This window comes from Piliocolobus tephrosceles, chromosome 17, assembly GCF_002776525.5.
Source record: "Piliocolobus tephrosceles isolate RC106 chromosome 17, ASM277652v3, whole genome shotgun sequence".
NCBI lineage: Eukaryota > Metazoa > Chordata > Mammalia > Primates > Cercopithecidae > Piliocolobus > Piliocolobus tephrosceles.
The window spans coordinates 1,176,534-1,190,697 of NC_045450.1; the positions used below are offsets into that span (position 1 = coordinate 1,176,534).

General features: G+C 55.9%; 1 protein-coding gene across 4 annotated transcripts in view; it reads left to right on the forward strand.

Moving 5' to 3' along the window:
- HAGH (hydroxyacylglutathione hydrolase) overlaps positions 1 to 12,822 on the forward strand; it is a 17,209-nt gene extending 4,387 nt beyond the window's left edge. For 3 of the 4 annotated variants that reach the window (XM_023189096.1, XM_023189095.1, XM_023189097.2), the window contains 8 exons: positions 127 to 299; positions 795 to 859; positions 3,035 to 3,152; positions 3,818 to 3,926; positions 4,987 to 5,090; positions 5,264 to 5,365; positions 12,035 to 12,114; positions 12,496 to 12,822. In XM_023189096.1, the coding sequence (XP_023044864.1) occupies positions 195 to 299; positions 795 to 859; positions 3,035 to 3,152; positions 3,818 to 3,926; positions 4,987 to 5,090; positions 5,264 to 5,365; positions 12,035 to 12,114; positions 12,496 to 12,595 (783 nt within the window). In that variant the 5' untranslated portion in view covers positions 127 to 194 and the 3' untranslated portion in view covers positions 12,596 to 12,822. Of the gene's footprint in view, positions 1 to 126; positions 300 to 794; positions 860 to 3,034; positions 3,153 to 3,817; positions 3,927 to 4,986; positions 5,091 to 5,263; positions 5,366 to 12,034; positions 12,115 to 12,495 lie in introns of those variants that run through there. The other variant, XM_023189098.2, reaches the window with a different exon arrangement.
- The last annotated feature ends 1,342 nt before the right edge of the window (positions 12,823 to 14,164 follow it).

Genomic DNA, 14,164 nt, shown 5'->3' on the forward strand with positions numbered 1-14,164 from the left:
CACCATACCTGGCCAGGATATTCCCTTTCAAAGGAACCTAGAAAGGCTGGGAAGCACTGCATTTTGTGCATCCTGTCGTGGAGGGCCTGGCGCGGACACCAACTGAGTTGTGCTCTGTGTCTGCAGGTCCAGCCCTGCTGGGAGTTCTCCACCACACAGATTTGCGGAAGAATCTGACCGTGGACGAGGGCACCATGAAGGTGGAGGTGCTTCCTGCCCTGACCGACAACTACATGTACCTGGTCATCGATGATGAGACCAAGGAGGCTGCCATCGTGGACCCGGTGCAGCCCCAGAAGGTGTGCAAGGCTGTGCCCGGCTCTCTGCCCTCATCATCCAGCTCGGAGTTCTCACCCCCGATGGGTTTCCTAACCGCAGTGTCCTTGCAATTTTGCCTAAGCTAAATGGAAATTAGTCGCCAGCCACTCTGTTACAGGGCCCCAAGAAGCGTGGAGGCAAGAGGCAGTGACACAGGAAACGCTGTGCTGTAAAATCCCGGGCACTTGGCTCTTCTTGGAGGCTTTCTGCCCCTGCATGCTGCCTCTGGGGGTGGTGCCCTCAGAGCTAGAGGGGCTTGGAGCAGTCGTAGGTAGTTGTAAGAGTCAGTCTGAGCAGGAAGGAGAAGGTGCTTTCACTGGCTCTGCTGGAGCAGGGCAAGCCGGCAGGGTCAGGACGGGCCATGTCAGCGGCCCCTCCTGGCATGTCCTGGGTTCCACTAGGCACCCTACTGTGTAGGCCGGAGAGCCAGGCCTGGGAGTGTGACAGGCCTTTGTCCTGCCCTGGGGTCACTGCAGGTCGTGGACGCGGCGAGAAAGCATGGGGTGAAACTGACCACAGTGCTCACCACCCACCACCACTGGTAAGTGCCGGCGCCACGGGGGCCCGGGTCTCGCCTAGGGGTGTGGGACCTGGTTCACTTCTCGCCCTCGTGGATTTAGGGACATCAAGACCTGTCTCCCCCCACAGCTCTGTCTGCTGTGTGAGGATAGGCCCCCAGCAGACTTCTGAGAAAGATGCGGGGCTCACCGTTGCCCCCAAGGGGCGAGTCTGGTGCTGCAGTGACTGCGAGGCCCCGAGGCCTGCAGGGTGAGGGGAGAAGGCTACAGCCTTACCCTCAGGCCCCACCCCCCTGCTCTCTCCTGGGCCACGCGGGCTTGTGCCCTGGCACGTTGGCCTCAATGTTGGGGAGGAAATGACTTTACAGGTGAGTTTTATGAAAAAAGAAAAACAAAAAACAAACAAAAAAAACAAGCAGCCGGCCGGGCACAGTGGCTTATGCCTATAATCCCAGCATTTTGGTAGGCTGAGGTGGGTGGGTCACTTGAGGTCAGGACCAGCCTGGCCAACATGGTGAAACCCAGTCTCTACTGAAAATACAAAAATTAGCTGGGTGTGATGGCAGGAGCTTGTAATCTCAGCTACTCGGGAGGCTGAAGCAGGAGAATCACTTGAACCCTGGAGGTGGAGGTTGCAGTGAGACGAGATTGTGGCACTGCACTCCAGCCTGGGTGACAGAGTGAGACTCCATCTCAAAAAAACAAAAGACAAGCAGCCATATCTGGAGAGGTTGGGTTTTTAAAAATCCTTGAAAACAGATGAATAAAGCGCTGTGTCTGGGTTCTAGGGCTGGCATTGCTTGCTCAAGGCTGTTGTTTGGCTTTTGGAAATTTCTGAGGCTCTTCAAAGCTAGAAAAAGTGTTTATTTGACTCTTTCTTCTTTTTGCCAAGCAAGCACCCGAGGGCAGCCGGCACCTTTCTCCTGAGCCGGGGCCCGTCTGGCACTGCTTTAGGGCCTCTGAACTATGACTTTCCCAGCCTCTGTGTTGGGGTGAAATGAAGCCTTTTGTCTTCTTCTTGGTGGTGGGAGCGCCATGCTGGTGGCTTGGCCAGAGTTTGATGGAAGCGTCACGGTTCACACACAGCCAGACTCAGGCCTGGAGAGGCTCAGGCTCTGTGAGTCGGGCCTCACAAGCCTCGGCGGGGTCATCAGAGGTGTCCATGCAGGGACCTGGGCTCGAGGGGCGGTGCTGGCAGCCTCCCTGGCCCTTATCCTGTGTGGCTGAGCTGCTCTCTCTCAGCACATTCGCCTACCTGTCGTGCGACGCCCCTGCTGCCTCCGTGCCTCCTCCAGGGAACCCTGGTGGTAGCCTCCGTGTGGCTGCCTGGCGCATCACAGCTTGTTGCAGCTCCTTGCCTCTCCTGGCCTCGCTGCAGCCGTCTCTTTCCAACACTGTGGTGCTTTTGAGCTCCCGGCCCCGCTGACCTTCATGCCGCACGTGCAGTCCTAAGCCAGGCCCTGGCGTCAGCGGGGTGGGGTTTGCTCAGTGGTGGTGGGTGGTGATGGGCAGACTGAGGCCTGTGTGCCGTGCCCTCCTGAAGGGTGGGAGGGGCAGAGGGCTGCGGCCACCACTCCACCCTGTTATCTTGGGGCCCAGTGGTGCCAAGGCGGGTGGTTTCTGGTGTGGTCGCTGGAGTTTTCATGGGAGGCACATGAAGGAGTCTGTGATGTCATGTGGGGCCCGGGAAGGGCCCCTGCGACCGCCCCTGTCTGAAATGCAGGTCAGGCAGGTTCCCCTGGGCAAACCTGGGCGCGCAGGAGGCACCTCCACCTGCTGCGCATCAGAAGGCTGACCCAGGCTGGCCTCCCCTGTAGACAGACCGCCTCGGGCCAGCTGCTCATCCCAGACGCACCCCAGGTGATTCCCATGCTGAACAGTTTGATCTTCTGCCAGAGTGTCGGGTTACAAACTGGGCAGCACATCAGGATCAGCTGGGGGCTTTCAAAAATAAAAAAACCCACCCCCAGGCCCTCCCCAGACCCACCGCACCAGGACGTGGGGGTGGGAACCAGGTGGTGCTTTGTAAAGACGTCCAGGTGATAACCCCAGGCCCCCACGCTCAGAACCCAGGCCACAGGATCATCCAGGTGTCTGTGATTTGCTTCCTCGGCTTCCTTTGTGTGTGCAAAATAAGCATCCTGTTTGACCAGGATTTAAAAGCAGCAGGCAGCCCAGGTCTCCCGTTTGACTTTCAGGGATCATGCTGGTGGGAATGAGAAACTGGTCAAGCTGCAGTCGGGACTGAAGGTGTATGGTGGTGACGACCGTATCGGGGCCCTGACTCACAAAATCACTCACCTGTCCACATTGCAGGTAAGGAGTGAGCCCTGGAGGTGCCCCAGCGTGGCCCTGCCAGGAGCAGTGGGGGGCCCTCCCTGCGTCCTCTCTGCTCCCTAACCCGGTGACCCGGGAGTGCTCTCAGTGGTCCTCTGCGGTAGCATGGATGATCTTCTCTGTCTAGGCACAAGGACAGGAGTGTGCAAAACATGGCTGTGTGCGGGGCTGTAAAGCAGGGCTCCGAGACCCTGGGGCGTGGGCCACGTGGGTGGGGTCTCGGTTCGAGAGCGCAGCACACAGTGGGGAGGGCGCTGTGAGGGGTCTTCAGCCTTTTTGAAGGTGTGAACATTTTTGAAGTAAAGAATTGGGGAGATGGGGACAGAGGAAAACAAAAGACCACGTGTGGGAAGGAAAGCCATCTTTCCTAGCCAGATGCCGAGCGTGGATTCGGCCGTTTGGAAGGAGAAAACGAGCTCCTTGGTTGTTTACATGCAAGCGCTCTCGTTCCAGGGTGGCCCTGCACTTGGGGCGCACCCATGGAGTGAGTCCCCCAGTCCCGTGGCGGGGAGCGCCTGCCCAACCTTCACAGGCATTTCCCTCGGAGCTGAGGAGGCCCTGGAGGGCCCAGGCTGCGCGCCGTGACCCCGGGCGACGCTCTCCAGGGTGTCTGGGAGCACACGCTGTCGCTTGCTTTGTTTAAGGTGGGGTCTCTCAACGTCAAGTGCCTGGCGACACCATGCCACACTTCAGGCCACATCTGTTACTTCGTGAGCAAGCCTGGTGGCTCGGAGCCCCCTGCTGTGTTCACAGGTGCGTGTTTGGGTGTGGGGGGCCGTGGTTCTTTGTGAAGACCCTGTGTCTCCTGCCAGGCAGGCTCACGGGGGCAGCTTCGTGGCTTTCTGCGCCACTGTGAGGACCCAGGGGTGGGTGCTGGGAGCCTCGTGGTGGGGCTGGCCGTTTCCTTCTCCGACGGGTTTGGATCGTGGTCTGGAAGGAAGTGACGCTGGCAGCAAGGGCTGTGCTGGCAGAGACTGCTGGACAGCTGGGGTCCTGGTGGATCCCACAGGAAAGGAGTCAGTTTCTTCTGGGAGGGTGAGAGGTGGCTCAGCCCTGGGGCTGTGTTCTCGATGCCGTAGTGTGGACTTGGGGATCTGTGCCAGTCTAGGGGCCCTGCCTGCCTCCCAGAGTTGTTGCAGACCCGTGGAGGCACCTCTGGAGGTCATATGGCCCGGGGACGGCCCCACTGTAGGCCGGGCCCTTCATGGCTGCAACCTTCAAGGCAGTGTGGAGGCTGCCGGGGGCGGGGGCTGCCTCCCATGCTTGTTACTGTCATCTGGTCCCGACTGGCCTCACAGTGCGGCGTTTCACCCGGTGTGGGACTTGCACGGCCGGGAGGCCTCCTGGAGGCCCAGAGCCACACTCGGGCCGCATACCCCGCTGTGGGTGAGAGGTGGTCCCGGTCAGCTCAGCCAGGGTGGTGAGACCTTGGTCACAGGGTGGCGCTGGCTGCTGGGGCCAAGGGAAGACAGGAGCCAGGCACGGGCCTGAGAGGGGCTGCTGGGTGTTCGGGGAGAGGGCTGAGTTTGTGAGGGTCTCAGAGCCACAGTTGGTGGGACTGGGGGCTGGGAGGGAGGAGTGACTTGGGTTTTGGGTCTGCACGGCCAGTCGGGTGGTTGGCACTGTCAGCTGAGACTTGGAAGGAGGTGTGGGAGCCAGAATGCAGGGTGCTGAGTCTGGGCAGCCGTGGCTGGAGGGCAGGCAGGGTTCGGGGCCTGGGCCTTGCTGGTGAGTGTCACCCTGCTTCTGGCCCCCTCCTGAGTCCCAGCCACCAGCCTCGAGTGGCCCCCCCCATGGCTGTCCTCGTTTCCAGGTGACACCTTGTTTGTGGCTGGCTGCGGGAAGTTCTACGAAGGGACCGCGGATGAGATGTGTAGAGCTCTGCTGGAGGTCTTGGGCCGGCTGCCCCCAGACACAGTAGGCAGCGCCGCCCTGCGGGCTGGGGTTTGGAGGGCCTCACCCAGGGCGGGCCTGCTCTCCCTTCTGGCACCCACTCACTGGACACCCACCGGGAGGGTCCACGTCCCGTCCCTGAGCACTTCCACGGGTGGTAACAGCCTTCTGAGCTCAACTGTTGCCTGTCTCCTCAGAAAGTCTACTGTGGCCACGAGTACACCATCAACAACCTCAAGTTTGCACGCCACGTGGAGCCCGGCAATGCCGCCATCCAGGAGAAGCTGGCCTGGGCCAAGGTGAGTGGGGCTGTCACTGTGCAGTGCTTTCCTGTGGGCTGCTCAGGGCTACTGTGCACGGTGGGGTCACCAGCATGGGTGGACAGTCACACTTCCGAGCCCAGAGAGCAGGCCTGGGATTCAGGCCAGTGTGGCCCAGCTCGCCCTGCACGGCGAACCCAGGGGTTCTGTTGAGATTCTTCTGCCTCAGACGCTGCATGTCTAACAGGTGCCCAGCCTGTTCCCATATTCTGAGCAGTGGGGTCGGGCTGGCACCATGTGGCTCTGCTGGCTCTCCAGGCCACAGAACGTGGCTCTGTGTCCAAAGGACTCTTATCTCCATGATGGCCCCAGGTGAGCCTCCATGGCATAGCCCAGGCCATCTGGGCCAGAGACTGCAGGAGCAGGAAGGGCTTTCCAGGAGTGTTTCCTCGAATTCACTGGAAACGCTGTCAGAAGCGCACACACCTGGTGGTCTCAGGCATGGCTTCCCTCTGCTGAGTGGAGAGTCGCTGCCTTGAACAGGTTTATTGTTTTAAGTAAATCACTTGTTTTTGTTGAGCATCTTTTTCAATTTAGAGGTTATTTTATAATATTCATAAAAATTCAAACTCTAAATCAGAGGAATCATAAATATTCATTTTTTTGTGTGTGTGTGTGTGACGGAGTCTCCTTCTGTCGCCCAGGCTGTAGTACAGTGGCGTAATCTTGGCTCACTGCAACCACCACCTCCTGGGTTCAAGAAATTCTCCCTGCTGGCCGGGCATGGTGGCTCACGCCTGTAATCCCAGCACCTTGGGAGGCTGAGGTGGGTGGATCACAAGGTCAGGAGATCGAGACCATCCTGGCCAACATGGTGAAACCCCATCTCTACTAAAAATACAAAAAATTAGCTGGACGTGGTGGCGTGTGCCTATAGTCCCAGCTACTTGGGAGGCTGAGGCAGGAGAATCGCTTGAACCCAGGAGGCAGAGGTTGCAGTGAGCCGAGATCATGCCACTGCACTCCAGCCTGGCGACAGAGCGAGACATTGTTTCAAAAAAAAAAAAGTCTTCCTGCGTCAGCCTCTCAAGTAGCTGAGATTACAGGTGCCAGCCAACATGCCCAGCTAACTTTTCTATTTTCAGTAGAGATGGGGTTTTGCCATGTTGGCCAGGCTGGTCTTGAACTCCTGACTTCAGGTAATCCGCCTGCCTCGGCCTCCCAAAGTGTTGGGATTACAGGCGTGAGCCACTCACTGCGCCTGGCCCGTGTGTCTCTTTTGAGTGGGCATGTTGCAGTTTGAGGAATGTTGATGATGTCTGCACCTGTGTAATCCCCTCCACAGCCCAGATGTAGAACTGTCCACTACCCCAAAGGCTCCTGTGCCCCTCCCATGTGGCGTCCCCGCCAGCTGTTGCTCTGCTCTGACCTCAGGTCACTTTCTAGAGTTTCCCATGAAGAGAAGCACATTGTTCTGTCATCTCTGTGGCATTCTTGGCCCCGCCGAAGTTGGTGAGGGTCAGCCATGCCCTTTGCTTCTCGGTAGCCCATCGTGTGGAAATGCTATCGTTGTTTTATCCATTTGTCTGTTTCCAGTGTTTTGCTATTTGAATAAAGCTGCTATGAACGTTTGTGTACAAGTCTTTTTGTGGGTATGTTTTTATTGCTCTTGGGTACCTACCTAAGAGTGGAATTGCTGTGTTGTGTGGTTAAATGTATGAACCGTTTTCCAAAATGGTTGTACCGCTCTGCAGTCCACCACCACTGTGTGAGTTCCAGGGCTCCACACTGTGCCAGCACTGCACTGGGTCGCTGGTCTCTTTAATGTTTGCCATTCTAACTTGCATGTGGTGGAGTCTCACTGCCTTTAAGATGTGTATTTCCCCATGACGAATGGGGTTGACCATCTTTTCATGTGTGTGTTGGCCTTTGGATGCCTTCTTGTTAAGTTTATGTTCAATCTTTTGTCTGTTTTAAATATTGGGTTTGGCCTGTTGGGTTGCTCTTGTAAGAGTTCCTTATATCATCTGGAAGATACATATTTAAAAGATGTTTCTCTCTCCCAGCTCATGGCTTGCCTTTTCATTTTCTTAACATTGTCTTTTGGAAAATAGTTTATAGTTTTGGTGAAGTTCAGTTTATTCATTTCTTTTTTTTCTTTCTTTCTTGAGATGGAGTTTCACTCTTGTTGCCCAGGCTGGAGCACAGTGGTGCGACCTCAGCTCACCACAACATCCACCTCCCAGGTTCAAGTGATTCTCCTGGCTCAGCCTTCTGAGTAGCTGGGATTACAGGCGTGCACCACCTCACCCAGCTAATTTTGTATTTTTAATAGAGACGGGGTTTCTCCATGTTGATCAGGCTGGACTCAAACTCCCAACCTCAGGTGATCCGCCTGCCTTGGGCTCCCAAAGTGCTGGGATTACAGGCATGAGCCACCGCACCGGCCACTCATTTTTATTTTTTATGTTTCTTGTGCCCTTTCTAAGAAATCTTTGCGTACCCCTAGCTCACAAAGACTTTCTCCTGTGTTTCTTCCTAGAAGTTTTAAAGTCTTAGCTTTATATATTTACAATTTACAATGTTTCCTTTCAAGATGGTGTTTGTGTGTCGTGCGCGGTGAGGGTAGAGGTTCACCCTCTCGCAGTGTGATCCCGACGTGTAGTGCTGTCTGTCGAAGGACTGTCCTTTCCTCCCTGGATTGCCTTGGCACCTTGCTAAAGAGAATGGACCCTCTACGCCTGAGTCTGCTTCTGGTCTCTGCTCTGTCTCGTTGGTCTGTATGACTCGCCGTGGTGTCCGAGCACAGCATCGTGATGATTCTAGCTCTGTGCTGTCTTGACATCACAGTAGTTCAAATTCTCCAATGTTCTTTCTCAAAATGGTTTTAGTTGTTTTAAGCCTTTTGCATTTCCGTTTTTAGAATCATCTTGTGAGCTTCTACCAAGAAAGCTGGCTTGGCTTTTGATTGGGACTGTTGTGATAACTGATTTGGAGAGAATTGAGATCTTAACATTGTTTCTGTGAGCTTTCCATTTATTAAGGTCTTTAGCTTTTCTCAGCAGCGTTTTGGAATTTGCGTGTTCGAGTTCTTGCACGTGTTATTACATGATCGCTAAGCACTTCTGGTCGTGATTATTTGTTGATACTCGTTGGAAACACAGCGGATGCATATTTTAATTTCCTTGGTGTCTTCGTCTGTGTGGTGTTGCTATAAAGGAATACTTGAGGCTGGGTGACTTACAAAAGGAGGTTTATGTGGCTCATGGCTGTGCAGGCTGTAAGCAGCATGGCCTGGGCGTCTGCACCTGGCGAGGCCTCAGGCTGCTGCTGCTCATGGCAGAAGGGGAAAGGAGCTGGTGGTGCGAAGCATGTGGTCAGAGGAAGCAAAGAGTGGGGGCACAAGGTTCTCTTAAACCACCCGTTCCTGTGGGAGCTAACAGCAACAACTCACACTTGCAGCAGGGCAGCCACTCACAGGGGCCCCCATCCAAACACCTCCGTTAACTGGGGATCAGATTTCGGCATGCGTTTGGAGGGACGGACATCCCAGCCGCTGCCCCCCAGCCCCGCGTGTGACCACCCAGGAGCAGGGAGTGGCCAGGCCGGATGGGAGATGTGTTTGGCTTTTAAAGAGGCTGCCACACTCCCCTTCCCTGGTGCTTGTGGTGTTTGCTTTCCTGCCAGGAAGGCGTGGGCGCGCCGGCTGGTCCCGGTCCTCCCAGCACGCAGGCAGTGGAGCCAGCCTTTTGGAAGGAGGTGCTGGAGCCCAGTCCCTGGTGAGACACAGCCTCCTGCCTGGCTGCTGCCATTCTGCAGCCTCTGGTTTTCTTAGCAGTGTCTTTTGAGCAAACATTTTTAATTTTAATGAAGTCTAATAGATTCTTTTATGGTTCATTCTTTGTCTTCCATCTAAGAAATCTTTGCTTCTCCCAAGGTCAAAAAATTTGCCTGTATTTTCTTTTTGGAATTAATATAGTTTTAAAATTTAGATCAGTATGAATTCCCACCCGCCAAATGTCTGCTGGATCTGGAATGATATTCTTGCTTCATTCCTGATTTTGACAATTTGTATTTTTTTTTTTGGACAGCGTTTTGCTCTTATTGCCCAGGCTGGAGTGCAGGGGCGTGATCTCCGCTCACTGCAACCTCTGCCTCCCAGGTTCAAGCGATTCTCATGCCTCAGCCTCCCAAGTAGCTGGAATTACAGGCATGTGCCACCATGCCTGGGTAATTTTTGTATTTTTGGTAGAGACGGGGTTTCACCATGTTGGCCAGGATGGTCTCAAACTCCTGACCACATGATCTGCCCGCCTCAGCATCCCAAAGTGCTGGGATTATAGGCGTGAGCCACTGCGCCTAGCCTGTGATTTTTTTTTTTTTTAATTGGTTGGGGAGAGACAGTGTCTTGCTCTGCTGCCCAGGCTGGAGTACAGTGGCACAATCGTGGCTCACTGCAACCTCTGCCTCCCGGGTTCAGGCAATTCTCCTGCCTCAGCCTCCTGTAGTTGGGATTACAGGCCTATGCCATCATGCCTGGTTAATTTTTGCATTTTTGGTAGAGAGGGGGTTTCACCATGTTGCTTAGGCTGGTCTCGAACTCCTGGGCTCAAGTGATCCTCCTGCCTTGGCCTCCTAAAGTGCTGGGATTACAGGCATGAGCCACCGCGTCCGGCCTCATTCTTTTTAATAGGTGTAAAATAGACTATTGCGTGGATGTCACCCATAAATCATTTTACCAATCCCAATAGGAGGGACGTTGAGAGTTTTCAACTCCTTTTGGACCCTGGAGTCCCGAACCCACATGAGGTGGAGCTCTTCGGAGCTGTGCTGCAAGGACTCATCTTATTTTTTATTTATTTTTTGAGGCAGAGTCTCACTCTGTCACCCAGGCTGGAGTGCAGTGGCGTGATCTCGGCTCACTACTGCAGCCTCTGCCTCCTGGGTTCAAGCAATTCTCCTGCCTCAGCCCCCTGAGTAGCTGGGATCACAAGCATGCACCACCATGTCCAGCTAGGTTTTGTATTTTTAGTAGAGACGGGGTTTCACCATGTTGGCCAGGCTAGTCTCAAACTCCTGACCTCAGGTGATCCACCTGCCTTGACCTCCCAAAGTGCTGGGATTACAGGCCTGAGCCACTGTGCCCGGCCTGTCTTCTTTGGGAGACGGTGTCTTGCTCTGCTGCCCAGGATGGAGTATAGTGGTGTGGTCTCGGCTCACTGCAGCCTCCACCTCCTGGGTTCAAGCGATTCTCCTGCCTCAGCCTCTTGAGTAGCTGGGATTACAGGCGCCCGCCACCATACCCAGCTGATTTTTTGTATTTTAGTAGAGATGGGGTTTCACCGTGTTGCCCAGGTTGGTCTCAAACTCCTGACCTCAGGTGATCCACCCGACTCGGCCTCCCAAAGCATTAGGATTACAGGTGTGAGCCATCATGCTCAGCTGACTGACCTTATTTTTGTCTTTAAATGCTTCATACTTTGTAGAAAAAATGGCTACAACATTAACTCGTTTTAATAGGTAACCCAAAAGCTTATGACAATTTGTACTTCCTTTGTTTTAAAGATATCCTTAAAAGTGTTAACTTTTCTTCCCTCATAGGAGGTAGAGGAAGATTTTTTAGAATTGAGAATGTTGGTGGGAACACAAGGAATATTATAAAACATTCTCAGATTCTTTTCACCAGAAGGGAAGAACGGATTAGTGAGAAACCATCTTGGCATCTGCCAGACCCCCACTCGGTGCAGCTCCACCAGCTGAAGGGTCACTCATTGACACCACTGCCCACAGCAGGTGGGGACCCTTGGGAGTGAGGCCGCGGTGGTCTTGAGCCTGTGCATGGGCACCAGCAGCTTCTGTCAAGAGCTCTGCCCTGAGGCCTCCTCATGTGGCTGTGGTAGAAGGGCCAGGGCTGTGGGGAGACCTGCTGTTGGCCCCGCGGCTGGGTTTGCATTCTCCTCCCCCGCCTCCACCTATCTGCCCTGGTCAGTGTTGTCAGAAGGGAAAGGGTCTCTGTCTCGAGTGGAAGTGACCAGCTGCCTGCCTGCGGGGGCTCAGGTGGCCTCCCGTGCTGCGGGCTCCCGTGTCCCTCCTCCCTGCGCTTGCTGTGAGGGTGCAGCTGTGGTGGTTTCTTTTGTGTCTCCTGCATTGTTATTACCTCCGTAACGTGAAATGTAAACCACGTGAATGGAAAGGAAGCTCTGTCCCTGTCGTCCTCTCCAGGACGTGCGGGAAGGTGGATGTGCGGCTCATCCTGGGCATCGGCTTCTCTTCCCTCTTCCACACGCACAGCTCCTCTGGCCTCTCCTCACCTTGCCTCCTCAGCCTTTGTCAGTCCGGCGGTGTCCTAAGGTTACCAGCTGTTCTGAAGCATCTTTTTTGAGACTTGATGTCACTGTCACACAGGCTGGAGGGCAGTAGCACAGTCTTGGCTCACTGTAGCCTCAACCTGTGCTCAAAGGATCCTCCCATCTCAGCCCCCTGAGTAGCTGGGACCACAGGTGCCCGCCACCATGCCTAGCTAGTTTTTTTGTATTTTTAGTAGACATGGGGTCTTACCATGTTGTCCAGGCTGGTCTCAAACCCCAGGGCTCAAGTGATCCATCTGCCTTAGCCTCCCAAAGTGCTGGGATCACAGGCGTGAGCCCCCATGCCCGGTCTGCCATCGTTTAAAGTTTCTGTGATGAAAGCAGCGTGTTTCTCTTGCAGGAGAAGTACAGCATCGGGGAGCCTACGGTGCCATCCACCCTGGCAGAGGAGTTTACCTACAACCCCTTCATGAGAGTGAGGTGAGGGCCCAGGGCAAGTGGTGGGCGCAGCCCCTCCCCTTTGACATTCCCACTCCTACACACACAGCGGGGTGCATCTGAGACCCCAGATGGCTGAGGCTGCCCTGGGGAGCTGTAGCAGGTGCAGCCGCAGAGCCCCACCGCTCTTCTTGGGGGGGTCCAGCCTTTCCTGGCGCCTTGGCCGGGGTGTGAGTCCAGTCCCTGGAGTTCAGAACCTGTCAGAGGGGGAGTGGCTGCCACCTCCCTGCCCTCCATGTCCTCCCAGGGCTGGGCTACAGCCAGCACGAGTCACCTTCTCTGCAGTGGCCCTGGCTGCTCAGGTGGGCGGTGGGCGGTGGGCATGGCTCTGCACAGCCTGCAGCCCGGTGCTGGCCTCTGCAGGGAGAAGACGGTGCAGCAGCACGCAGGTGAGACGGACCCGGTGACCACCATGAGGGCCGTGCGCAAGGAGAAGGACGAGTTCAAGATGCCCCGGGACTGAGGCCACCCTGCACCTTCAGAGCATTTGGTCAAGAAGCCCCAGGACTGAGGCCACCCTGCACCTTCAGAGCATTTGAAGATGAGGCTCTTTTAGGTAACTGGCTTTCCTGCTGGTCGTGCAGGAAATTCAGTCTTGATTTAACCTTAATTTCACAGCCCTTGGCTTGTGTTATTGGATGTTCTAATGAATATTTATAAGAGAAGTTTAAAAAGTATTTATTCCCATAACTTACACTTGCAGACTGTTTTCTTCTGGCCTTCAGGCCTCCCCTCATCGCCTCGGGCCTTCTTCCTCTTCCTCCCCCATGAGCCACTGCGGTCCCCCCACCCATGCTTCAGGGCAGGACCCCGGCAGGGGGGTGCTCTCTCCCTGGGTCTCCTGGCTCTGTAAGAGAGAGGATACCTGGGGTGCCCTGGGTTCTTCCTCCTTCCCTTTGCCACCACCACCCCGCCCCAGAGGAAGTGACACCTTTCTGGCTCCCAGGTCACCGTCACAATCCGCGTTGACATGGGATGAGTGGGCTCCGGCCCTTCCAGAGCAGAACCCCATCCCACCAGGGCCACCGGCTCTCCAGCTGCTGCTGTCCTGGGCTGGGGAAGGCGGCTCGGTGTTTGTGCCCGAAGCAGGCGGGGGCTCCTCACCAAGTTTCCAGCTCAGCTGGAGGGGCTGCTATGGCTGTGCCTGTGCTGTCTCCTGTCCCGAGCTCCCCGCATGGGGGTGGCTGGGGCTGCAGGAAACCCTGCCTCAGCTGCCCAGAGCCTCTGCCTCTTGGCAACGTGGCACTGGCACCACACTCATTCCCATGCCCCATCCCACCCTCGTCCCTTCAAAGGCTGCCCCCACAGGTCTTCCGGGGAATCCCAAGGGCTGCGACAGCACACTGCCTCGTGTCACCCCGGGACTCCTGTCTGTGCGCGTGAGCTGGTGCCTTGCTGTGGCCTTGGCTGGGTGCCAGTGCAACTGTCAGACCCACGGCTGCGGTCGGCACCTCTGTAGCCCGTGCCCGTCTGATCTGCTCAGGTCCCTGGCAGGGAGAGGTGGCCGTGTCTTCCTGGAGGCGGCCAGATCCCGCGACCTCCAGGCAGTGCGCTGCTCGGCAGCACCCCCAGCCCTGTCTCTGCCTGAGAAAGCACACACCGCCCTCTGGGGAAGCAGCCAGCTGGGGCGTGCTCTTGGCCTGTGACGCCAGGAGAGCTGGGTGGGTGCCACATGTCCTGCCCAGGCTCTGGGTGTGGCTCGCGGCAGAGAGTCTGCGAGGGAAGGGCAGGAAGAGGCAACCCCTAGGGCTAATCTGAAACTGAAAAAATGTATGAGGCCGGGCGGGGCCGTGCCTGTGATCCCAGCACTCTGGGAGGCCGAGGCGGTGGATCACCTGAGGTCAGGAGATCGAGACCATCCTGGTCAACATGGTGAAACTCCGTCTCTACTAAAAATACAAAAAAAAAAAAAAAAGCCGGGCATGGTGGCGGGCACCTGTAGTCCCAGCTACTTGGGAGGCTGAGGCAGGAGAATGGCGTAAACCCGGGAGGCGGAGCTTGCAGTGAGCCGAGATTGTGCCACTGCACTCCA